This window comes from Tachyglossus aculeatus, chromosome 15 (genome assembly GCF_015852505.1).
Source record: "Tachyglossus aculeatus isolate mTacAcu1 chromosome 15, mTacAcu1.pri, whole genome shotgun sequence".
In the NCBI taxonomy this organism is placed as follows: Eukaryota; Metazoa; Chordata; class Mammalia; order Monotremata; family Tachyglossidae; genus Tachyglossus; species Tachyglossus aculeatus.
This window is the reverse complement of record NC_052080.1, coordinates 8,306,183-8,333,864: the sequence shown is the minus strand read 5'-3', so window position 1 is coordinate 8,333,864 and position 27,682 is coordinate 8,306,183. Positions and strand designations below refer to the sequence as shown.

General features: G+C 42.2%; 1 protein-coding gene across 3 annotated transcripts in view; it reads left to right on the top strand.

Moving 5' to 3' along the window:
- The window catches only part of FRMPD4 (FERM and PDZ domain containing 4), a 254,040-nt gene that overhangs the window by 140,156 nt on the left and 86,202 nt on the right, over window positions 1-27,682 (top strand). For all 3 annotated transcript variants that reach the window (XM_038757339.1, XM_038757340.1, XM_038757341.1), the window contains exon 2: window positions 11,044-11,160. In XM_038757339.1, the coding sequence (XP_038613267.1) occupies window positions 11,044-11,160 (117 nt within the window). The remainder of the gene's footprint in view (window positions 1-11,043; window positions 11,161-27,682) is intronic.

Here is a 27,682-nt window from a genome sequence, read left to right as displayed (position 1 = left end):
ATAGAACAACGGCAGGGTTGAAACTAGAACCTGGGTCTGCTGACTCGCAGTCAGCAAGAGTGTGGAATAGATGCTTATGAAATAGTTATGATTTGAAGTCAAAGACAGTGCCCTTAAACCAGTTTGTTGCAACCGAGGACTCTGAGTCCTGTTATCTGGTGCTGCTGATTTAGCTGTGTTGGAGCTCTCTGCTTAGCTCCTTGAGCATTTCCGCTGCTACTCAGAATGCAGATGGTGTCCAGAGCCCAAATCTCTGTAGCCCTGGCCTTTCTTAGCGTTTGCCAGTCTAAGCATAATACCCAATAGGGTGGAAGGGGCCAGAAGCTGGTCAATTCTTGTGTGCTTGACTCCAGGTGCAGTGCTGATGAGGCCAGCTGTGGGTGTCAGCAGGGTGACTCCGCGGGCCAAAGGGGGCTAGCCTCAGTGGTGTGGATCTGTTCTGGAGGTCTCAAGTCTGAAGAAGTCTCCCTGTGGGAATTAATCTTGCCAAGTTAACAGGTGGTGCTGGTGTCTCATTTGCATCCCAGCCCAGAGGTACTCCTCCTTGGAATAATAATAATAATAATAATGGCATTTATTAAGCTCTTACTATGTGCAAGGCACTGTTCTCAGCGCTGGGGGTATACAAGGTGAACAGGTTGTCCCACAGGGGGCTCACAGTCTTCATCCCCATTTTACCGATGAGGTAACTGAGGCCCAGAGAAGTTAAGTGACTTACCCAAAGTCACACAGCTGACAAGTGGCAGAGCCGGGACTTGAACCCGTGACCTCTGACTCCAAAGTCCATGCTCTTTCCACTGAGCCACGCTGCTTCTATGATGATAATGATGGAATTAATTAAGCACTTTCTATGTGCAAAGCACTGTTCTAAGCACTGGGGAGGTTACAAGGTGATCAGGTTGATCCACGAGGGGCTCACTGTCTTAATCCCCATTTTACAGATGAGGTCACTGAGGCACAGAGAAGTTAAGTGACTTGTGCAAGTGGTGGAGCCGGGATTTGAACCCATGACTTCTGACTCCAAAGTCCATGCTCTTTCCACTGAGCCACGCTGCTTCCCTAAATTAATTTTAAGAGACCTATCCTGTCCTAAGGAAATGGCAGAAAACAAAATGTAACTACATTGGGTGTCTCTTTCAGCCAAGCTGAATCTGCCCTGTTTAGGATTTACACACTGCAGAGACCTCTAAAAAGCCTTTTGCTAAGTATTGGATTTTCAGTGGCCATAGTCATGCTGCTCAGGCCCCTGAGGTTATTTCATTCCAAACTGGTACAGATGCTGAAGTTCAGTTGAAGGGGAGAGGGAATTCATCATCATTTAGGAGACCCACTTGATCAGGACTGGTAAGTGCTGGAATCGAACCCCTTCAATATCTCCTCTGCCCTGTGACCTAGAGAAAATCTGAACCAGGCCTGCCCCTATGTCGCTGCAAGTTTAAACAAGTCACACAGGAGTCCAACGACGACATTGTAAAGCTTATAGTAATCCTCTGGGCCCCGGCTACAGGGAATTGCTACCTCTTTTCAAGGAGACCTAAAGGGCTGGTCTCCTCGCTGGCTTCTGTCAAAATGTTCACCGTCTCCCTCTGGTCTCACTGATGATGGAGGCTATGTGAACCATAAACAACACGCCTTCTCCATGCAAGGCTGGTGGGGATGGCTTAGAGGGAGGGTGCTTCCTGTCAGTCATCCTGATTGGCATACTGGTGTCTTTTTCCACATTTCAAAAAAAATTGTGTCACAGGGAGAAAATCAGAAAAAGAAAGCTGAGGGAAGAGGAGGAAAGGGACTTTGCTGTAACATCTTCTTAGGGATAAGTGTAAATGCTCTGGCTGGATTGAAACAAGCCCGGCATGCTTTTGAAAATAATTTTTGACATGAATCCGCCTGAGTTAATTCCAGTCTTCAGAAGATGATGTCAGAGGCCACCATGCTGTGCTCACAAGACTGATTTTGGAATCACTCAAGAACCCTGATGTTCTTACATTTCCCGGAATGGCAATTATCAAAATAGGAATTTCCTCAGCAGCAAGGCTAAAATAACAGTAAAATCAAAATGCCTGCACAATTCTGTATGTCATCCAGGGGTTCTCCTAGGATAAAATCATTTTCGGGAAAAAGCTAACAAGGTGAAATTTTGATAAAAAGGAATCTCCGGAGAGGAAAGATCTTATTTTTAATCAGGATCTTATTTTTAATCAAATTGAATTTATTGAGTGCTAACTGTGTGCAGGGCACTGTACTAAGCAATTGTCAAAGTACAATATAACAGAGTCCCTAGACACAGTCCCCTCCCACAAAGATTTCACAGTCTAGAAGGGAGAGAAACATTCACATAAATATATTATCTACACTTCAATAGACAGATAAAGAGGAAGAAGGAATTTATTTTAAAGTGTTTGTATTCTCCCAGGTTGCTTAGTTAGAGCCCTTGAGTTTTAACTGTTGAATTTGGAGAGCAAACTGTCTGCTCCCAGTTTCTACCTCTTCACTCAATCCCTGGTGAGGTGAAGATGGGATCGGGCAGGTAATTCACCACATGTCCTGAAACAGCTACTTGAGAATCCATTTCACTGCAATCAGTGAGAGAACACTTAACAAACACTGATTTGCTTTATGATTCTCATTTCACCAGCTTAGATGCCTCAAGGAGATAATGACATTCGTTATTTGGATGGATTCTCTTCCTAATCTGGTGTTGAACATAGACAGAATTGTACTTAAATTATTTTCATAATACAGTGAAAAATGGGCCCAAAATTATGACTTCATTTTCATTATCTTAATTTAAAAGGCAGACTTTTCTTGTAGATATGAATCTTAAACTATAGATCCTTTTGGTTGCAGCTCAGCTCAGAATCTCATCAGTGCAAACTGAAAAGATGGTTCGTTTTTTTTAACTTCCTTCCCCACCCATGCTAGATTCTCTAAAAGTTGATTCCTAGGAAATTTTTCAGCAAGCTTTACATGAAGTTCAATATTCTCAAACCCATCCTAGAAACTCTTTTGGCCCCGTCTCTTGTTTGCTCCAAGCACAGACTTCTTGCTTGGCATGGACAATGACCTCAGTCTAACCAGGGCCTTGGTAAATGGTGTGTGTCTGGAGGGGAGGATGATAAGAGGGGCTAGGGTAAGAGAGTGAGAGGCAATCGAAAAAGGGTAAGGTTAATGGAACTTAAAATATGTCTGAAGCAGTTAGGTTCTTGACATTGTTTTAGATGCTGATTAGTTGTTAATTTTAACTGTTAGCTTTCAAACTCCAATTGAAAGGCACTTCAAATCCTGTCAGAAAATAAAAGAACCTATTACCATACTGCATTAGCCTAAAAGTAGAGGTTTTCATCCTAGAAGACACAAAATTGTGAAAGCACAAGGGAAGGGGAAAATGGAACCATTTCTTAAGGCCACTCTGGAGGCAGAAGTTTGGCACAAGTACTGTGTAAGCCACATTTCCCATGACAGATAATTACTACTATGTGAATACTTATCCATCTAAACAGAACATATCCCGTATTTCCAAATAGTCGGTATGTATTCTGAATGGCACTGTGAATAACATTTCTTCCAAGCATATCAGGGGGCCACTTCAGAAGCAAAGAGGCCTTACTGAGTGTATTGATGCTTTTGTGGTATGTCAATAACACAAAATACCCTTGACACTGAAGGATTACACTCTTATAGTCTATGATATTTTTCCTTACTTGCTGAAGCTCTGTTTTGAGTAGAGAAAAATCTAGTGGGAATCATAGTAATGTGTTTTGCTTTGCAAAACACTGTACGAACACTTTCCTGATATTGGAACAGTGGCAAAATGACTGATGGTTTTCACCACAGGCTATGTAAGTGAGGCTGATTTTTATTACAGCACAGGTGGCTTATAACCCTGAATTAAATTTTTTGTGGCCTTTACTCAGAAAACCACCTAACATTGCAGGTCCTATGCTTCTTGAAAATAATCAGTATGACTTTTCAGTTGAGTTTTAAATGTACAAAATGAATTCCCTAAATAGTTTTAGTTGTTTAAAGATCAAATTTTATTATTGTGTTCTGTCTTTAATTGGGAATGAAGAGCAGTTTTGAGATTGAAGGTGGGTGGGTGCATCCATAAATAGAGTGGTTAGAAGTATTGCATTTTAATGATTGTTTGCAGCAAACAAATCGTTGGAACTATTTAACATAAAGAAAATAGAAGTCAAAAAGTGATTCTCCTCTTGTCTCCGGCACCCAAGAGTCGAGTTTGATCATAAATAGGTCTGAAGACTATATTCTGAAAATCTAAAATCATTCACAGGTTGCCTTCTAGGTGACTGTGGGCAAATCACTTTCCTGATCCAAGTAAGAGAGCTTCAATTCCACCTAGGAAGGTTCCCAGCATCAATACAATATTGCCTGAATGCTATTTGGGAACCCAAAGCTTTACAAGATGATCATGTTACTAAAATGAGTACACTTAGGATGTTGATTGGTTTTTCAGAAACTTCCCTGTTGGCATCCTACCAAAAAAATCCATGGCCAGTTTCCTATAAGTAGCAGCTGAAAAATCGGGGATGATTGGAGAGAAACTAGGTCTTTGGAAGTTGGGAAGAAGGTGGATTTCTCAATGACTTGACTGAAGAGATACCAGGAGACCTGGGTTCCCTGTGGCAGGATCTCTTCTTGGCCTCGTTTCCCTTCCTTCCCCACATTCTGGTTTTCTCTGACCGTCGTTGCTATTAGGATCACTGCCCCTACCACAACTTCCACCATTGGCACCATGCCCCGCTGATTCCACCTTCCTTAGTAATTAATAAATGGGGTATTTGCTAAGGGCTTACTATGTTCCAGGCACTGTTCTAAGCGCTGGGGTAGAGACAAGATAATCGGGTTGGACACAGTCCCTGTCCCACATAGGGCTCACAGGCTTAATCCTCATTTTACAGATGAGGTAACTCAAGCACAGTGAAGTGACTGCTGTCACACAGCAGACAAATGGCAGAGGCGGAATTAGAACCCAGGGCTTTCCGACTCCCAGGCCAGTTTTCTATTCACTAGGCCACACCACTTCCCTTGCGTAGCTGGATCAGGGCATGATGGAATTAACACAGTGATGAAAGGGCCTCCGCTGGTATTAGACATTCGTCATAGAGTTTCACTTAGGTTGTGTCTGTGTGTAGTCAAGGTTCAGTTACTTATTAATGTGATGGAACAAACACTGGATTTTTAGGAGCCAAATTTTGCAAGCTAAGATGAATTAAAGTTGGTCTCTGTCAATCATGAGAGGAAATTAAGTAGTATCATAAAGGTCTTTGGGTGAGATGCTAGTGGAACTCTTCCTAGAATTCTATAAAAAAGAAATGCCACAGATTCACTTATCCTGTTCATCTCTATTTCTTATTAAATAATATGTTTAACATAATGCAAAGAGGAAAGCAGGCCAGATAGCCCTTGCTTTTAATGGAAGTTTTCATCTTGTATTTTTACCATGAATCTAAATATTCTGCAGCTTTCTAGAAATAATCTTATTGAGGAAGCCTGGACATTGACCTCAAAATACCTCTTCTCTCTGTTTATAGCTCAAGTGTTAAGAAATTGCCCTAGAGCTGAGATTTACAGATGGGATTTCAGCTTTAACAGTTTCAAAATGTCAACAAAATGAAATTAGGTGCTTTTTTTAAGCCCTTATTCTTCAAAAATAAAACCATCTTGCAAAATTAGATTGCACGCATACAAAAATATACTTCTATAAAAATGTCAGAATATAAACAGTTACATATACACACACATAGGTATGTATATATATTAAAGTTAACCTATTCATGGGGTTGAGCCAATAATCTGCAAATTCTCCATAGATTTAAGATTCTGAAAATTCACAGGGACCTTATAGAATTATAATAATGTCATAGCATATTAAGTAATCAATCAATGAATAGTATTTATTTACTGGGTATTTCCTGAGTGCAGAGAGCTTTACGAAGTATTTGGGACAGAGTTGATAAAAAAAGTTCCTGGCCCACAGGAGCTTACAGTCTGGAGGGGGACTGCAGAAGGTCAGAATGTCATTCATTTTCATGAATATGAAGCTGTTTAGAACACTGTATTAGTAGAAACAATTGGTATGAAATTTCTATAACTGGGCCTCTTAGTTTCACTGAAACCATAACTAATAGTATTTCCCCTTACTCTTATTTAAAGGGAGTTAGGGGAATTTAGAAGATAGTTGATAAGAAAAAGATCAGACTTTACAGTGCCTCCCTCTTGCCCAAACTTCCCTTCTGACCTAGAGATTGTTTCTGCATTGATTTTGGATCTCCATGGCCTGTTCTACATTCAGGGATCTAAGGAGTGTATGCAAGAACAAGGGACTGAGGCCGAAGGTTTCAAGATGTTTTGAGGGATAGAGGTAAACTTAAATGAATACATTTCTCCCCTGTCAAAACCATAAACTCCTGGTGGCAGAAAATGTGTTTACTAACTCTATTACATTATACCTCCGAAGTGCTTAGTACAGTGCTCTGCACACGGTAAGCACTCAGTCAATACAATTGATTGATTTATACATAGAGCTTTGTTATTTTTCTTAGTCACTGTAGCATGAAAAGGTATTGATCATTTTGATGTCATTCTGTGTTAGCCTCCCAGCCAGTATTCTACCTTTGACTGTGTCTCAGAAGGATATTTGAAAAAACTGTGTGCTACTGAGACTATCCCTTCTTACTATTCTAATTTTCCCCTCTAATGGTCCGATTTGGGCTTCTTAGGGAGAGCACGGGATTGGGAGTCAAAGGTCGTATGTCCTGATGCTGGCTTTGCCACTTGTCAGCTGTGTGATCGTGGGCAAGTCAGTCTCTTGGACATGCCAACCTGTACTTCCCAAGCGCTTAGTACAGTGCTGTGCACACAGTAAGTGCTCAATAAATACGATTGAATGAATGAGTGAATAATGCTTGGATTTAAGTGGTGGCACTTTGGGTGGGGAGGAAAGGGCAGATTTTAGCCATGCTGTGAAGGATGTACCAACAGGATTTAGTGATAGATTGAATACTTGGGTTGAATACTAGAGGGGAGTCAATCAATCAATCAATCAATTGTATTTATTGAGCACTTACTGTGTGCAGAGCACTGTACTAAGCGCTTGGGAAGTACAAGCTGGCAACATATAGAGACAGTCCCTACCCAACAGTGGGCTCACAGTCTAGAAGGGGGAGACAGAGAACAAAATCAAACATACTAACAAAATAAATAGAATAGATAGGTACAAGTAAAATAAATAAATAAATAGAGTAATAAATATGTACAAACATATACATATATACAGGTGCCGTGGGGAAGGGAAGGAGGTAAGATGCGGGGGATGGAGAGGGGGACGAGGGGGAGAGGAAGGAAGTAAAATAGAGTAATAAATGTGTACAAACAGTAATGGAGCCCTGGCCCAATTTAGGTAGAGAAGAGATGCTTCAAACCAGGATCTGCAAATATATGTACCTGCCTATTGACTCTCTGTCTTGACTTCACTGAGGCGCAAGTGTGTATTTAGACTCAGGTTACATTTTATTTTCAGAGGGGAATCGCTTAACTCAATGTCCTCCAAACACTATGTACTCAGTAAGTCCCAGCGATTGATCAAAAAACTCAGGCCAGGTGAGCATTTATTATTATTATTATTATTATTATTATATGAATATTTGGTAAGCACTTAGTATGTTAAGCAGCGTTCTAAGTGCTGGGATAGATATGTTAACCAGGTCAGACACAGTCTCTGTCCCACAAGGGGCTAACACTTTTATCCCCATTTTACAGCTGAGGAATCTGAGGCACAGAGAAGTTAAGTGACTGGCCCAGGGACACACAGCAGACATGTGGTGGAGTTGGGATTAGAACCCAGGTCCTTCTGACTCCTAAACCCATGTGCTCTATCCACTAAGCCACTCTGCTTAGCACTACTCCTGGGTTAAGGTGGTATGTGGCTTCATTTCCCTTACTGGGCGGTTTGCCCCCTGTCCTTTTGGTCATGTCCCTGGTCGTTCACTTGTAGGCTTTATATTACAGGAAAAACTTTGTTATCCAGCAACTTTGTTATCTACCTGGAAAGCTCTGGAATCTGTACAGATCCCATATGTGATGGATCATTCATGGTAGAGGAATTTTCCGTGTCTTCATCTTTATTTGGTTTTTGATCTGCCAGTGAGAATATCGGCAGAGATGCCTCTAACAGGTGCTCTTTTCTTTACAAACACTTTTAATTTCATAAATGCTATTAAACCTTTCCAGTTGAAAAATGTTAGCAGATTTTGTTGTCTTTTAAAACAAATTATTCCCTTTACTAACCGGTTGCATTTGTTTTGACTTCTGGATTTCTTCATTTTTGAAATTAACTCTTTTTTTTTCCTTTTGCTGATGGAAAAGGCTATTATTTGGAGACAGCGTGCTGAAATGTTTTTCACTGCTTAAATATACTGAATAGCACTGAATTTACTTTATAATGAAATTCAGACTTCTGCTTTCAGTTATAATTTTCTACTTTACATGTAAATTATATTTGGAAGGACTGGATCTTTCCTCAGTAGTGATTAAGGTTTCAAAAAACGAAAAAGAGATTTGTTTGTTTTTTAATGAGGTAGACCCCTTTGGGAAGGTGAACTCTATACAACCATAAGCCATTTAGAAATTCACAATGAATTGTTGAGTCTTCTGTGGCAGAAACAGTCACTGAGTAGCATCTTCCAGAATATTGCTTTGGGAAAACTTTTTAAATAAATGGGTAGATAGAATAATGCATCTGAATCAAATGGATGACACTTCTGCAAATGTAAAGATTTATTTTTCAGGACATAATAGATTCAAATGGTAGTAGAATACTAGTCACAGAAGCTTTTCTCAGATTGGTATTGGTGGTTTATAACTCATATGCCTCACTTATTAGCATCGCTACATCACAACATTTACAAGAAAGATAATTTTATCTACTCCAACACCCCCATCTCTCCTCCCATGCCCTTTCTCAAAATGCTTCCAGGCCTTGTATTTTATCCCTCATCAGACCCCAAAAAATGGAAGCAAGTGCTGAAGCCCTTAAGGCTATACCCTAGGGCTTATTAGCACATAGTTTGCCTAGGGCAATAGACTAGATGATGGGGAGGGGAGAATTCTGGACAGGTCAAAACTGAAGTTAGACTACTTCTGCCACTTGCCTGCTGGGTGACCATGGTTAAGTCACAATAAATCAATCAATGGTATTTTTTGAGCACTTACTGTGTGCGGAGCACTTTCTAGGTGTTTGGGAGAGTTCAAGAGAGTTGGTAGACATGCTCCTCTCCACTTCACTTTCCTTATCCGTAATGGGGATTAAGCACTCTTCCCATTAGACTGGGAGCCCCATGTGGGACAGGTCTTTCGTCTCATCTGATTTTATTATATCCTATCCCCAGTGCTCAGCATAGTGTTGGGCATGTGGTAAGACAGTAACAAATATTACTACTATTACTACTAATAATAAATGCTTGGGAGGAGAGGGAAGAGTGACTCCTCTTTTGTGACTTTATATTACAGCTGTTTGCAACTTTGCTGGCAGTTACAGATGAAAATTGCCTTTTGTTGTCCGCGGTCTGCACGGACTGCTTGTGGGGACGTATTGGAATACGTCATAGCACTTGTGCATTTACATCATAATTGGTGACTTGCCTTTGTCTTCAGGGCAATTGTAATTAGCTGTGATACTATTAGGGTGCTGGTTTCTGGATTGTGCTGTTGTGATCAATGCTTAGTAAATCCACAAAAAAATGGTGTGGACAATACAGAACAGCAGATAAGCGTGTAGTAGTGGGGAGTCACCTCCCTGTCCCCTGTGGCCAGCTTTCAGGGCTGCTGGATGGGGGTGAGGTGTGTTTAAGTGTGCAAGTGTGTGTGTGTGTGTGTGTGTGTGTGTGTGTGTTTTAATAGCTCTGGAGCAGCAGTGAAACTTGGGGATAGCACATGTAGAGAAGAGCACAGGAAGAAGTGGAGCTGAGCAGCAGCTGGTTTCTGGAGAAGTGGTAGAGTAAACAGGCCTCAGATGAGAGAGTCTGAATAGAAAGACAGTTTTCCCTTGCCTCCTGCCTCCGCTCAGCCCACCCGGTTTCGTCCCTGGGAGTGGATTAGAGGCAGAAGGGAGGGCACATTCCAAAACTATCTGGGACAGTGGAGCCTGGGGAGAATGCCTGGCAGGCTTTGGATGGGAGTAGGTTCAGAGCTGATGAGAGCTTAAAACTTCTCGGGAAAAATCAGGAGTTGTAACTGTATATATTATTAGAGTTCCTGGAGTTTAAGTGGAGGGCACCGGATGATTAAATGAAAACTTGTACATAAAGGCTATTCTGCAGATGGGTCATTGTTTTAAAATTTACTTGCAAGAACATAAGCAATACCATTACAGAATCTAGAATGCCACATGTCCCAACGGGGTGCTGGAGGAACTTTGAGGTGTTTGCCTGCTTTGACAGGCATCCTCATGGTTAGGGATACACCATCTAGCCTCTCCAATAATAATAATGATAATAGTAGTAATGGTATTAAGCACTTCCTCTGTGGCAAGCACTCTACTAAGTGCTGAACATAATGGTCAAATTGGATACCGTCCCTGTCCCACAGGCTCGCAGTCTAAGGGGATAGGGAGAACAGGTAAAGGTATCCATTTCACAGATGAAGAAACTGAGACACGGAGAAGTTAAGTGACTTGCCCATGGGGATGCAACAAGCAAGTGGCATAGCCAGGAATTAGAACCCAGGTCTTCTGACTCCCAAGCCTGTGTTCGTTCCACTAGGTCACCCTGCTGTGTTTTTCTCTGTTCCAGCCTTCACTTTCCCTCTTGGAATCTCTTGTGGACCATTCATCCAAGAATGTATTCAAATCCTTCTTGAATCTGCTGATAATTGTGTTTCATTAACAAGCAAAGCCTAAGGCCTTTTTTTCCCAGATTGGGTCTTGAGAGATCAAGAAGGACACGGATATAATTATGTTCTGTTCAGATGTTTCCTCCTAAGGGAATTACCATAGAAGTTCTCATGACTTTTTTTGTTGTTTTTCAGCCACAGAACCAAGTCTTCAGGCTGGCCACCTCCCACAGGAACCTGGAGCGTGAACCAGGGACTACCTTATGGGTGGGAGATGACGACAACCAGAGATGGGAGAGATTACTTCATCAAGTAAGTGGAACGGATTTTGTTACCCAAAAATGCTATCTCGCAGTAATACAAATGCAGCATTTAGATGCTTGGGGCTGGACTGCTTAGATAATAATAATAATGTTGGTATTTGTTAAGCACTTACTATGTGCCAAGCACTGTACTAAGCACTGGGAAAGATACAAGGTGATCAGGTTGTCCCACGTGAGGCTCACAGTCTTAATCTCCATTTTACAGATGAGGTAACTGAGGCACAGAGAAGTCAAGTGACTTGCCCAAAGTCACACGGCTGACAAGTGGAAGAGCCGGGATTAGAACTCACGATCTCTTACTCCCAAGCCCGGGCTCTTTCCCCTAAGCCGCGCTGCTTCTCTAGAAGCTACTAGATGCTACTGGCTCAGCTTTATCACCCTGCTCTTTATCTACCCTCTTCACTACACTGAGGCTATATATTTAGATCCCCTTTATTGTGGCGTACGATAGAAGCAAGCAGCGGTAAAATGTTATTTGTTATAATCCACTATAGAAATGAAAATGTTCCCAAGAGCTGCTCTGCGAGGCATTCAGTGATTTTTTTTTCTCAAATTACTAGTTTTGCTAAGTGCCTAGTGAAAACTCATGCATCGCTGATTTTATATAAATGAAAATTCAAGAAGAAAAGTACTTCGGAATGGGAGAATGCTCTTCATTTTGATCGGCTTGGGAATTTTGAACAAGCAATTATTTTAGGCTGCCTAATAGAGTCCTAATTAAAATATAGACCTATAAATATTTTAAATGTTATATTATTCTATTTAGCATATAACGTGAGCCCTAATTTAATTGTTCTTGGTGTGCTGCAATAACAAAGGCAGATTTGATTTCTTGGCCTAAAATTTTAAGGGAAAAATAATGGACCAGTGGAATTTATGAAAATACCAAGATAAATTTATAGTGTTTTTTTGGAGTTTGTTTGGTGGGCAGTTAAGTCCAGTCAGAGGAATGGATTTTTCTTTTCCTGTAATTGGACTTCAGGTTTTGAGTCTGTTCCAGGGTAGTATTCTTCGTGTTGCAGTAAATGGAAATCCAAATAGAAACAAATTGATTTGAAGTAATTGCACCATCTATTTGGTTCACCTTCATGTATTTCCATTACTCTCCCTGATATTTTCAAGTAGTAGCATGTGTGAATTTATGGTTTACTCTGGTCTAGTTCCTCCCACCATAAGCTTATGAGACTAAGAATCAGCCTAGTTTATAAAGCTTTTTTGAATAAAGGTATTCTTTGTACCGATTACCAGATTTCCTAAGTCACTAATTTCACTTTTCCAAGTTCTCTTCCATTTTGTTTCCAAAATGAGTTAACTATGATTTTCCTTGCCAACCTGAAAAGCATACATGTAGAATTTCACTTTCTCTCTCTCTGTCACTCTCCGTCATTCACTCTTCTCTCTCTCTCCTCGCTTTTACTCTCAACCTGTTCATTCTGTCCACTTTCACTCTCTCCAAACACTTTTGCTCCTTTATCTCTTCTCTGTTTCTTTCCTCTTTCTTCTTCCTCCCTCTTTTCTCCCCTTCCCGTTTCTCACCCGATCTCTAGTGTATTCAATTCTGAACTTCATTTCTCACCCAAGAGGTAAATGTTAGTCACAAAGAGCTACCCTAATTGCCATGCATCAGCATAGCTGCTATTGCGATTTTGAATAAATTAGGACTCATTAGTGTTAAAAATTGAAAGGGCATTTTGAAAGTTAATTTAGTTAGTTGGTAATTAGTATTTTTGTAATATTTCATTGTTTGTTTATACCCCTTGAATGAACACAGGTCCTTCATTCTTGATCTAGCCCCTTGGATGGGGAGAGATATAATATTCTTTCAAAGTATAATTCTAACAAGTACAGTGTTGCTGAAAATCCCCAACTTCACTATTGCCTAAAATAGCGGACAAACTTCCAGTTTTCCCAACACAGAATAGTGTTTGACTAGGTCGTTAGAGGAAGATGAGAAGGTAAACAAGTTCCAGGGAGTGACAAGGGTTTAAACTTTACATTTTCATGTCAGAATTGAACCAGGGCATCCAAGAGTGGATAGGGGGAATTGGGAATGTGTCCACCTCCTGAATCTTCCATCACCTATCCAAATCATAGATGTGATCTAACAGGATGAAAGAGTGCCAAACAGGATTAAGGCTGACAGCAGAGAAAATAAAGGAGTGAAAATCTGTTTCCTTACTATCCAATAATAGCTTGCAAGCATCTTCAGGCTCCAGTGATAGACTACACAAGGCACTCTTATAGATGGTAAACTATGCATAGGTTTGCCCTTCAAGAAGTTGCATTCTAAGAAAAGGCAGCAAAGACCCACACGTTATTGAACACCTATGAGGTCTGCCTGTGAATGGAGATTATGAGTTGATCAGAGTTTACGCATCCATAGATAGTGGGCATTGTTTTATAGAGAAGGTTATATTTCTACCATTGAGAGCTAAAGGACTTTGGTAGAAACCTGGAGTTTGGATTAGTACACCTCAAGAAAAACCTGAATAGGAAGGAAGAGATCATGAGGTCCTTGAGGGCAGGAACTGTGGTGTTTTCCACTTTCATTGTACACTTGCAAGGCCCTAGTACAGTACCCTGAGTATCGATGATGATAATGAAGTAGTGAGGATGAGGATATAGGTGAGATCAACTCCTTTCATTGGTTTTTCAAGTTGCCTTGGTGAATCCATCCCACACTGCTTAGCAAGGCTTATTCTAGGATTCTTGGGAAGCACTACTGCTAATCAAGAAGACAGTCCTCACTGTGGCCCATTAAGTTGAGTCACTTCCTCCTTAATGTAGTGGAAGTGCTAATTCTGGAAACTGAATGGCTCTGGATTAGTAATGGGACTCCACACCTCCCATTTCAGTTTCGAGTATAGATTCACCCAGGTTAGTTAGTGATTCAGCCACTGCCTTCGAACAGTTTCTGAACTGCCTGTGTACAGTGTCATCAGACGTCAGCCTGGTGCTCTAAAATCACTATGTGAATCAGTCAATCAGTGGTATTCATTGAACGCTTACTGTGTGCAGAGAGCTGTCCCGTGTTCTTGGAAGAGTACAGTGCCATAAAATTGTCATATGGATATGTGAACGAGGTGCAATTTTTAGCCGCACGTTATCTTCAGCAGGGGCCTGAGGGCTGATTGCAAGGGGATTGCAGAACCATGGAAATCAGAACTGGAAAAGACCTATCCAAGGGAGCCTGAGTTCTCATCTAATCCCAGCATTGCCCATTGTGTGACCTTGGGCAAGTCACTTAACTTCTCTGTGCGTGTTTCTCATCTGTAAAATGAGGATTAAATACCTGCTTTCTCCCCCTTATTCATTCATTCAATCATATTTATTGAGCGCTTACTGTGTGCAGAGCCTTACAAAGTGCTTCGCACTGTACTAGACTGTGACTTAGACTGTGAGCCCTTTGTTGAGCAGGGACTGTGTCCAACACGATTGTAGCATTTATATTATTTATTAAGCTCTTACTGCATGTGGAGAACTGTACTAAGCACTGGGAGAGAATACACAGGGGGAATTTAGGCACAGTCCCCGAACTGGGGTGTGGGGGGCTGGGAGGAGTAGGGGGCTCGCAATCTACAACTCTTGTAGATTTGTTGACACTGTTTGGCCCACAGTAGGGACTTGACAATATTGTGAGATTGTAAGATCCTTGAGGGCAGGAGTCAAGTCTACCAACTTTATTGCATCTCCCAAGAGCTCAGTGCAGTGTTCTGTACACAGTAAGCCCTTTAATGAATACCACTGATTGAGCTCTCACCTTAGCATTGCAGAATCATTCCCCCAAGTGTATTTTCTCCTGGTTTTGATGTTGAATGTTCTTTGAAGCTTACCTAGAAAATCAGCTGTTTTTCCGTAAGGGACCGTTTCCTTAGAGTGATCCCATACTTACAATTTCAGGGCATCTTATGCCTTAAAAAGACAGTCTCTTTTTATCATTTTTAATAGCCTTTAGATGGTAGGATTGAGACACATTGTGGAAGGTGACTGGTGATTTTCTTTGCCAACCCGTTGAGCTGTTTCCCAGTGAATTTGGAGCGTACTGGGGCTCCAGTTTGCAAATCCTTTACTGAATTCTTCAAACATTGTGGCATTGAATGGGCTGGAAAGGCCCAGAGTTACGACACGGCCCCGCTTCACCCCAGCTGTGATGGGGAAAGGGTCAGGTGTGGCTTCCTCAATTCTGATTCTCCTAACCATTCCATCATGTAGTACCGTGGTGAATTTCTCAGAATAGCCAAATGCCCCTAGCCCTCTCCAGAGCCCTGTCCTGTTGGTGGGGTTAAAGGCCTTTGTTAGATCAAGAAACACAGTATTGAGGTCTTGATGTTGCTCTCTGTACTTTTTCTGTCTTGCTGCAAGGATCATATCTGCAGGGCTACACTTAGATCTGAAACCAAAGGGGAGCAACATGGCACAGTGGAAGGAGCAAGACCTGAGCTCTAGTCCCAGCCCTCCCACTTGCCCTCTAGATGACCTTGAGCAAGTCCTGTCTGCATCTTCTCGGTGTTTCAGTTCTCTCATCTGCAGAATGGGCATCAAAATACCTGTTCTTCCTCCTATTCAGACTGGGTGTCCCATGAGAGACAGGGACTGTGTCTGGCTTTATCACCTTGTATCTACCTCAGGGCACGTAGTAAGCACTTAACCATTATTATTATTTTATCATCAATAGTATCATCCTTTTAAAAAGACAGCTAGACTAATGGAAGCCACAATTTCTGATACTGTCAATTCAGCTTAATAATAATAATGATGGCATTTATTAAGCACTTACTATATGCAAAGCACTGTTCTAGGCGCTGGGGAGGTGACAAGGTGATCAGGTTGTCCCACAGGGGGCTCACAGTCTTAATCCCCATTTTATAGGTAACTGAGGCACAGAGAAGTTAAGTGACTTGCCCAAAGTCACTCAGCTGACAATTGGCAGACCTGGGATTTGAACCCATGACCCCTGACTCCAAAGTCCGGTCTCTTTCCACTGAGCCACGATGCTTGCAATGAAAGTGCCAAATTCTTGAGGCCTCCTGTTTCTAGGAATAAAGCTGCAGGAGGGAGGTGCTGTACTTTGATAATCTTATCCTCAACAATGATCTACTGTTTGGGAAACTTACATTTAAAGCCAAAGGAATTTAAGTGAAGATTACCCTCCATTCTCATGTTCGGATTAAGGATTCTTAAACAAACATATCACATCTTAAGTATACAATGATTTTTGCAACAAAGAAAAAAAATTGCAAAAAATTTACTCATTTCAGGAGCAAGTGCCTCGTAGCTAAGTGATTTCCTAGCCCAGGAATCTACTGAAAGGGCACAAAAAGTAGGGTAATTCAGACATCTAGGGAACAAAGAGAATCTGAGAGCGTCACCCCAAAAAGTAAAAGGAATTTTAGGGTCAATTCAGAGACTTCCAGCCTGAACATTAATTAAATCTGCTTATCCCCTTTCTTGAAACAAACTTTCTTTCTTATCTGACAAGGCCCCCAGCGATCTATAATGGTCCTAGAATCTACTCCCTGCTAGAAGGCAACATTTCCAGCGCTGCTTTAGGCCCTGTGATAAATCCATGATAATCAAGTCAGACAGTCCCTGTCGCAACCGGGCTCATCCCCACCTCTAGACTCTTAACTCCCACTCTAGACTGTAAGCTCATAGGGAGTATAACTGCTTATTGTTATATTGCACTCTCCCAAACTCCCAAGTCAGCGCTCAATATACGATTGAATGAATGAAAGAATGTTTCCAAGCCCATAGAAGCCTCCTTTGTGGACAGGCAATGTTTCTTCCATCTCTGTTGTGTTGTACTGCCCTAAGTGTTTTGTAGAGTGCTCTGCACACAGTAAGCACTCACTAAACATCGATTGATTGAGTAGTTTGAAGGCATTCGGGGGCACTGTCATTTCCCGCTGAGTCTTGGTAGGTTCCTCAGTGACCACTGTTATGTAGGCCTTTCCATCTGCCGGGATTGAATCAAGTGCTGTTTGATTTTTCCCATGTACCGTCTCCAAACTTTGCCACAGCAGGCGCTTGTTGAAGGAAGAGAACCCTACCAAATTCATTTTGTTTACTGAAGGTCCCAGTGGATAGCATCCTCTGACATTACTCAGTCCCAGTGACAGATGACCCCCTGTTAGCTTCCCACCTTGGCCGGGCTAGAATTAGTCCTTTGAGTCAGTGCCCTGCAGTCTAGTTCTCTGAAATCCAAACCTGTGGAGGGCAGAAGCACCTGGCAAACCAGGTTTTCCTAACAGCCTGTAATTGAAAAATCACCTTGGGACAGCTTGAATGCCCCCTGGATTCCTTTCAGTGCCATTTGGAGAGCTGGCAGCTCAGCCGAGCCAACTCTTGTGGAGAGCAATTTTGATCGACGCCTGTGGCCCTGGAAGAGAGAGGTGTCGGCCTCAGCAAGGAAGCAGCGGGGCAGCACAAGTGTACGCTCGACCACGTTGCTGAGCTTCCAGGTCACGGAATGCAAAGGCAGCAGTAACTTTCTGTTATGATATCTCTGGGGAGAGACAGTGGTGGGATGGGGAAAAATCTCAGCCTCAGCGAGGAGGGCGATGGACCGTCAGCTTACCAGGTGTTGCTGGATGAGTCCTGATCAATCAGTGGTATATATTGAGCCTCTAATAAGAACGGAGCACTCTACTAAGCCCTTGAGAGATTAATAATAATAATGATAATTGTGGTATTTAAGTGCTTACTATATGCCTAGCACTGGGATAGATACCAGATAATTGGTTGGACACTGTCCCTGCCTTCATAGGGCACACAGTCTTAATCCCCATTTTATAGATGAGGGAACTGAGGCGCAGAGAAGTTAAATGACTTGCCCAAGGACACACAGCAGACAAGCGGTGGAGTCGGGAATAGAACCCAGGTCCTTCTGACTCTCAGGCCTGTGCTCTATCCACTAGGCTGTGCCGCTTCTCATGCCGATTTGTACTTCCCAAGCACTTGGTACAGTGCTCTGCACACAGAAAACACTCAATAAATACGAATGAATGAATGGATCAAGGGAGGGAGTAGGTCAGGGAAGGTTTCCAGGAGGAGATGTTTTTTAGTGAGGCTTTGAAGATGGGAACGTGGGTGGTCTGTTGGAATTGAAGGGGGAGATATTTGAGAGCGGGGTTTGTGTCTACCAACTCTATTGAAATATGCTCTCCCAAGCCCTTAGTGTAGTGCTCTGCACACAGTGAGTACTTAGTAAATACTGTCGATTGATTGCTAGGGAATTCGAGGCAGGAAGGAGTCCTAGACATAAAGCTTTTCCCCAAGAAAGGTGAGGTGAATTCATCGGTCAATCAGGGGATTTATTGCACATTCACAGTGTTCAGAGCACTGTACTAAGTTCTTTGGAAGATTGCAGTGGAATACATAGACATGATAATAATAATAATAATGGCATTTATTCAGTGCTTACTATGTGCAAAGCACTGTTCAAAGCACTGTGGAGGTTACAAGCAGATCAGGTTGTCCCACAGGGGGCTCACAGTCTTAATCCCCATTTTACAGATGAGGGAACTGAGGCACAGAGAAGTTAAGTGACTTGCCCAAAGTCACACAGCTGACAATTGGCAGAGCCGGGATTCAAACCCATGACCCCTGACTCCAAAGCCCGTGCTCTTTCCACTGAGCCACACTGCTTCCCTGCCCTCAGGGAGTTTGCAGACCACAAGGGGAGAACAGTAGAACAGTGAACTCTGTTTACCTGAATTCTCTGTCCCATAGGTTATGGAAGAAAGATCTGTGGTGGGGTTTATGCTAGAGAGCTGGGAATTTAGAGACCATGGTTTCTTCTAAATATGTAGTGAAAAAGAGTCCTTTGGGGGTTTAATCTGCTCATTAGACGAATGTGTTCACTTTAATCAAAACCACTGTTTTTCTTTCAGCCCCAAATCAAACAAATGTGGCATATTTTAGCCTCCAAAGACCAGTTCTAAAATGCTGCGTAAGTATACAGTGGTTAGGGTTTGACCTCATTTTAAACCTCATAAGAAAGTTTTCCACATCAGAGAGATTTTCAGTCCCAGAGGGCTCCATATTCAAACCCTCTATGCTCATCTCTTGTCAGCATTATTAATCCAGTTACTTTTAAGCACTTCAAAAATAGTATTTTATGAAAAGCTAAGAGGTCTGCAGGCATGAGAAAGTTTACTAAGACCTCGCACCCCTCGCTTCTCCACCAGTGACCTTCTGAATAAAAAGCCAGGTAGTGATTTGTTTAATGTCACTTCTAGAGACTCTATCAATAGGGAAGGCTTCTGTAAGCCTGATTTAAGAATGGGGCTTAATTGTGGTCTTTTTTAAGTGCTTACTATGTGTTGAGCACTGGGGTAGACACACGATCATCAAATGGGCCACAATCCCCGTCCCCTGTTATAGGGCTCATAGTCCAAGGGCCCATTTTATAGATGAGGGAACAAAGGCACTGAGAAGCTATGTGACTTGCCCAAGGTCACCCAGGAGGCAAATAGCAGGCCTGTTCCCAGGCCTGTGCTGTTTGTACTAGGTCAAGGTAATGCCCCCTTGACACCCCAGTAATTCTCAGGGCAGCACCTTTCATTCAAGTTTCTTAAGTGCTTTACTGAGTATTAGTTCCCTCATCTTCACAGTACTCCTGTCAGATGAGTCTTGCCCAGTGTTTTCCATATTCAAGAAACGGGGTCAGCAAGAAGTTAAGTAGCTTGTCCAAGGTCATACCCCAATTCCACTTCGATACAGTGAATAACAGAGCCCAAGGCCCCAATCTATTGCTATTAACCACATGAATGGCTTTGGGGTCATTTCGCCGTGAGTTTCTATTTCCTACTCTGTGGTGATCTGGGATTTGCAAAAAAGGAGAGGTCCATCAGGATGAAATTGTGACGTCAGTTCCCATTGTGCCAGGGGTCTTGCTGTGCCAGAAGGGGGTCGGTGTTCTGGTCCTGGCCCAGAACTCACTTTTTCATTCTACTTGCACCTGCTCTCTGCATCCTCAGGCTTCCTCGGAGAGGATGAGGTCATGGGGGACAGGAGGAAGGCCTAAATCCAAGCAACAGCTGGCTGCACCCCCACATTTTCTACTTTTGATGCCCAGATTGTTCAAAACAATGGTACAATTGATTGCTTCCTGTGTGCAGAACACTGTACTAAGCACTTGGGATTAATACAGAGTTGATAGACATGATCCCCATCTTCAAGGAACAGGAATTTCCAGATTGGATGGGACAAATAGTCAGTCTCCTAACCCCCTATGAAGGGAAGAGAAAGGGACTTTGAAAAAGGAGAAGAAAGCAGCAGAGAAATACCCATGAAAAACACAGAGAAAGACAAACCCCAAACACAATCACACAGGGAGAGAATGACATCCTTAATCCCATTCCTCACTGTTCACCAAATCCAGATTCAACTCCCACTTTACCACCCCCTGGCCATTCTGCTTCTCTGCTGTTTCTTGAATCCAGTCACTGAATCAAAAAAAAATCAACTGGTCTGACCAATTCTGTTTTATGTTTCTGTCATTTCGTGGCCATAGAGCTTTAAGTAAACTTCCAACATATTGTAGTAAAATGTGCTCCCTCCCCAATTCAGAACATGTGATTAAATGCTGAAGCCCAGGATAGCTACCTTCCCTTGAGTTATCATGCTTTTATTTGTACAAGCCCATGTGTTGTTTCAGGAAGGTTGCCTTCAGGTAGTATGGAATCATCAATATTCTTGTTCCACTTGTTGGACAAATCTCAGACTCTTCCAAAATCTACTCCTAGAGGATCAGAAAGTCATTTATATCTCAATTGCACCTAGCCCACATCTACTATAGAGTATTTTCCCTTGGTCTCCAACACTACCATCCAAAGCCTTTTCCCTGTAGCATCCTTTGGAATGAACAGTAGCCATTTGGAGAGCACTGAAAATGCCTGTAACAACACTGTAACTCCTACTGCACATCCTTTTAAAGGCAAATAATGGACAGATGATACTGAAAGAAATTTAAATTCCAAGGAGAAACTACTTTGAGGGAAAAACCAGCATCTCCTGCTGAGCATGGAAGCCTTCTGACATTTTAATAAATTTGCCTCCTTTTCCATGAGCAGAAATGTCAACCCAACATTGTGTTAAAATGCTTCATCTTAGGTACACATTTGGATGTGGTGTTGCTCTCTAAAAGTTCTTACTTCTAGATAGGTTGGTGCTGGTGTGTATAAAGATTAAGATGAAAATGTAGAGTTAATATTTTATTTTCTCGTGCCAGAGAGAGCTGTATTCTTTATGCTTCCATTCCTGGGTCCCGTATATTTCTTGTTCACTTTCCGGATGATGCTGTGGGTAGTGAAATTCTGTTCTCACAAATGAATGTGGTTGTGATGTTTCTAGGGGTTCTCAGCCCAAAATCCCAGATGCAAGAGACCCCAGGCCCCAGTCAGCCTCAATGGGGTCCTAAAGCCCTCCTTCTAATGTAGGTTTGGGGACCTTCTCTGCTCAGGGCTCCCATGTCCCTGCACCCATATTTCTGTCATCACCCTTCGAATGAAGCCCAGGCAACGTCCTGGAGGCTAACTAGCATACCACCTCCCTCCTTGGGCTGGCTTACTGGGAGCTTGTGACCAAAGCACTCCCTCCCGTTCCTGCCTCTCTTTAGGTCCACGTGTCTCCCTGGCACCCTGAGCTTCTCCACCAACTGCTACCATGCAGGCAGACACCAAGATCTGAGATTTCAATCCTGTTAAATTGTTTCTTAATTTGTAACAGTCCAAACTGCCTTCCTCCAGATCTAATACTTCTTCCCCTGGAACCCTCTGCTCATTCCCATAGGCGTCCTTGGCTCGAGTTCCTCCGATTCCCTTGCCTCTTTTCTTGGGACATCTGGGGTTCTAGTCTCACCCTTTCCTTGTCGTTCCAAAGCAGAGTCTCTTAAGAGCCTCACTCTTCCAGACTCCTAGCCCCTGGATCGCGAACCTCCAAAACCTTACCCGGGATCCCTCTGAAAATCCTGATGTTTTTAGAGCAGGGAAGTCGCTTACGCCTCAGAACTCCTCCAAGAGGCAAAGCTCTTTTGCATGGGTTGTCAATCGCTCCCCTGGTTATGCAAACAGGAGCACAACCAATTACGGGGGAGGATTTGGACAAGAAGGCAGGGACTAGGAAAATGGAAAGATACCCTGGAGTCATGAGAAGGGGCCTCCCCCATGTTAGGCATCCAAAGGAAGCTGACTTGGAGAGCAAGATACCATCTCAGTGTCTTAAGGGAGAAGACATGGGTAGCTGATTTTGGCCAGAAGGCTGGGAGTGTGGGGAGAGTAGTGGGTGGTAGCTTCTGGACTTGTCTGGAACAAGTTCCAGATCAGAGGTAGGTGATTATTTCCTGGATTTATTTAAAGTTTCAGTGCAAACCTTTGACAAAAGACTTATTGGTAATCTATTTATATCCAGAGTGGGCTGGAGAGATTTGTACACTAAAAGTAACCCAAAAGAATTACAAAACAAGCTCCACATTAAATGGAAATGAATCTTAGAGCGTGTGCTACCTTTGTATCTTTTTTAGATTGAAAACTCTCAGGGAAACTGTATTTTTGAGTAGTACTTTTCCTAGAACCACATGCAAAATATCCTTAATATTTCTTCTATTTCCTATCCTAAGGCATGTAAGATTTTGAAGTTCAGAATGACTCGTCACCTCATACGTATCCTTGTTAAGAATTTTCCCTCAAAACCATCCTACCTCTGCTTTTTTGCATAATTCTACCCTTCTTAATTGTGTCCATTTACTTTCATTTCCGACACCAGGTATTATGCTAATGATCTTTAATATATTAGCTCAGGGATAATTACTTAGCTTAATAAACTATCATTGTATTAAGTTCCCCGAGTGATGACTCATAATCTAGTTCTTTTAGGCCTCCAAACTCAACTGCTTGATATATCTCCCCATTGTTTGGGGAGAATGTATTCTGTTTGGGGAACCTTAAGCCATATAGATATAATAATAATAATAATAATGGCATTTATTAAGTGCTTACTATGTGCAAAGCACTGTTCTAAGCACTGGTAACATACTCATTGGTTCAAGGAAACCCTTAAAATCATCACAACATGAACATTTTCTCTCTGTTGTCCAGGATAAAGCCCTCATATTGTAGGTGTTGCTTCCCGGGTGCAAAGGTTTCTCTGTAGATCAATCAAAAAAAAGGTATTTAATGAACACTCACTGTGTGCAAAGCATTGTACTTGGGAGAGTAAAATGCCAGAGTTGGTAGATATGTTCCTTGTACACAAGGATCTTACAATGTAGAGGAGGTGACATATATAAAAATAAAATGGGTATCTACATAGGTGCTATGGGGCTGAGCGGGCTGAGATCCAATTGCCTAGGTGAACCTGAAGAGAGTGGGAGTAGGGAAAAAGAAGGATTAATTGGAGAAGGCCACTTGGAGGAGATGTCATTTCAGTAACACTTTGCAAGTTGAGAGAGTGGTGGTCTTTTATATGTGAAGGGGGAGGGAATTCAGGCTAGAGGGAGGATGTGGGCAAGGGGTTGGCTACAAGATAGGTGAGATTGAGGTAGAGTGAGTAGGTTGGCATTAGAGGAACAAAATTTGTCGGCTACGTTGTAGCGGCGAGGTAAGATAAGAGGGAGCCAACCTGATTAAGTGCTTTGGAGTAGCCCTGAGCTAGGGGGCTTTGCCCCTTTTGTGGAGGGGTAAAGTTCTGATCCCCTGTTTAAGAGAACCTCTTTATTAATGGGAGCTAATAATAATGATAATTTATGATATTTGCTATGTGCTTGCCATGTGCCAGGCCCTGTACTAAGATCTGGGGTGGATACCAGCAGATCAGGCTGGACACAGTCCCTGTCCCACATGGTGCTCACAGATTTAATGCCCATTTTACAGATGAAGTTACTGATGCACAGAGAAGTTAAGAGACTTGCCCAAGGCCACACAGCAGACAAGTGGTGGAGCCCAGGATTAGAACCCATGACCATAATCCACACATAATCCTTCCTGACTCTCCCCCACCTATTCCCCCAGTAAAAGGATATAAGAAATTACATTTCTGGGTCAAATCACAGATGCCACCCCAGGTCTCTGTACATTAGTGTGATCATTCCTCTCTTTGTTATCCCCTATCATGGTTAGGGATGGACCTTCAACTTCCCTAATGTTTCCCCCTCACTACCTATCACGGGACTTTCATCCAGAAAGCCATCCCTGCCCTTCTTGAACTTACAGACATTCTGTCTGCACAATGTAGAGTGGTCATGAATTCCAGGATATGTGCCTACCAGCTCCATTATGTGATACTCTCCCAAGCACTTAGTTTAGTGTTGTGGGCATAGTAAGTGCTCAATAAATATCATTGATTGAAACTCACCTAGAAGTCAGTGACCTGCATCTCTAAATCAGTTGAACAATTGTTAGGTAGTTTAGCCTAGTTTTACTTTGCTTCTCAAAATTTCCTGGCATCTCCTCTTCATAAACATCAGTCAGTAGTGTTTATAGAACATTTTATGCAGAATTCTGTACTAAGTGCTTTGTAGAGTATAGTCGAGTTAATGGACACAATACCTGCCCTCTAGGAGTTTAAAAATCTAGTGGTGAGAAGCAAATCTCTATTGAGTAAGAGAATGGCAACTCCAGAGGGAAGTGGATCAGTCGAAAGAGAGAAGGAAGACTTTGCAGGTGGCTCTGGTGGCAGGGATATCTCAGAAAACATCAAGAGGATTGACTACCCTGACCTCCAAAATGTTCTCCGTAAACAGGACCCTCAGAACTAAGGGAAATTGAACTTGATTTGTAGTTCTGTAGGGAACATTCCCACCTGATAAGACTGAAAACTAGTTATCCACGGGATTCTGGGTAGGTCAGTCATTTCCAGGTTTCTCCTGCCCAGTGATGTTCTGCATTCTGGCTGCTGTTTTTAGTTCACCTTTCTTTGAGTTAAATTCCATTTACCTCCGATCCATAAGAATAATTTGCCTAGGTGGTTTTATATTATTTCCCTCACTTCCCTGGTGTTCACAACATGTTACAGCTCAATATTATCCATGAATATCTGTGGCATGCTGTTTACCGCCCTCCCTTCAGCTTTCAATGAAAATGGTGAGTCTGAACTTCATACCAATCCCTACCATTCCCTCCTAGCCAAATCCCGTCTACTGGAACTGATTTTGAAAGGAAAGCACTGTATGGGTGTCACATTGTCCTGTAAATATTGGGCACGCATTGCGATGTTACATAGGGGAGAGAGCGCTCTGAGCTGTGAAGAGCCTGAAATTCTAATGTTCCTTTCATGTTTATCATCGTCTTTGCTTTCTATATTGTTTTTTGTCTTTCCTCTCGTGTCGGTCGCCAACTCCTTCTCTCGTTTATTCTTAGATTGTAAATCCCTGGAGAGCCAGGGACTGTACCTGTATCTCATCCATATACTCATTTCTCAGTGCTGAGTACAAGGCTTTGCACATAATTTTTATGGTATTTGTTTAGGGCTTCTCTGTCAAACCCTGTTCTAAGCACTGGGGGATAGAGGATAATCAGGTCGGACACAGTCCCTGTCCCACAGTATGCTCATAATCTAAGTCGGAGGGAGAACAGACACTGAATCCCGATTTGCAGTTGAGGACAGTGAGGCACAGAGAAGTGAAGTGGCTTGCCCAAGATCACACAGCAGGCAAGCAGCAGATCTGGGATTAGAGCTCAGGTCCTTTGACTCCTAAGGCCGTAGGTCTTTCTACTAGGTTACACTGCTCCAGACAATGAATGCTGAATATATACTACCACTACAGCAATAGATTTTTTTTTCCTTCAGGTATGGTATCTAACAGTCTGATAGGAGACATTCTTCAAGCACAGCATATCTTCTTCTAAAGAAAACTGAGTTTGCTGCCGTGAAAGAGAATGAATAAAGTGCAATCTGTTAATTCAGATTTTACCCCACTGGGCAATAGCCATGATTAACTTGTGAATTCTAACCTAACTAGAACCCATTTTGACACTTAAAAGATAATGGTATTCAAGGAGGCCCAGAGGATTTGACACTTGGTGGTTTCAAGCACCAAGTGAGAAGCAGTGTGGCTCAGTGGAAAGAGCCCGGTTTTAGGAGTCAGAAGTCATGGGTTCTAATTCCGACTCTGCCACTTGTCAGCCGTGTGACTTTGGGCAAGTCACTTAACTTCTGTGTGCCTCAGTTACCTCATCTGGAAAATGGGGATTAAGACTGAGCCCCATGTGGGACAACCTGATTACTTTGTATGCCCCGCAGTGCTTAGAACAGTGCTTGGCACATAGTAAGCACTTAACAAATACCATCATTATTATTATTATTATTTCAAAATCAGGCATCCGCTTGGTAAGGCAGCACAAATGAAATAACAAGTAATATCCCTACTTTTGTCCTGGTGCCATCAAGAACATTATGAAGAGGGAAATCATTGAAAACGTGCCAGAAAGGTTTATGCTTTAGGAAATTGAAAGTTAACCAAATAGAAAAGGATAATTCAGCAGAGGATTCTTTGAAGGATTTCAAAGAGGGACTTATTAACCTTAGAAAGGAAAGACAAAATTTTGACAACCATAAGAATGTTCTTGGCTACGTGCCTTTAATTAATGGAGTGCAAACTTTTTGGGTCTGCATTGGGAATTATGTGCATTTGATATGTGGGACATGTAAAATAATCACCTCCAGCAAAATTGTCAGCGTTATAATTTGGAAAGAAGCAGATCATTGTATTTAATGATGAACTTGGTGTGTGCAATAGGAGAAGAATGTGGACCTTTGTAGAAGGATTAAATTAAACTCAGTATTGGTTAGAACTTAAAATAATGTGACCCATTTGGGGCTCCATAACTTAAGTGAATTGTGAATAACCTGAAGATGACCCAAAAGAGAGCAATTAATATGATCGAAAATTGACAAAATGAGTTTATAGGGAAAGGCTAAAGGAATTGGGGCTATTGAGCATATCAAAAAGGAGATAGGAGGTTTAGAGGCGATGTGGAAGGGAGGTAGTGTGATCTAGTGGAAGGAGCACGGGTACGGGAACCAAAACCCAGGTTTTAATCCCAGCTCTGCCACTGAACTGCTGTATGACCTTGGCCAAGTCATTTAACCTACCTTGCCTTCATTTTCCTCTTCTGTAAAAAGGCAGATAAAATTCCTTTTCTCCCTCCTTCCTAGATTGTATGCTCCATATGGGATAGGGAGGACTGCATTCAATCTGATTATCTTGTATCTGTCACAGCTCTTGAATTGTTAGACAGTAAACTCTTAATGAGTAGCACCGTTATTATTAGAGGGGTGGAATTCAGACTTTAAATCAAGCGTGTGCAAGGAAGGAAGTGTATGCAAGGTAATGATGAGCAGCCTAAAGATGCTTCTCCTTTTCGTGGAAGGATAGAACCACAGAGAATAGGCAAAAATTGTAGCCGGAGGAATTTTAGTTAAACATTAGGAAGAAATCATAATAATTATGGTATTTGTTAAGCATTTACTATGTGCCAGGCAATGTACCAAATGCTCGGTAGGTACAAGAT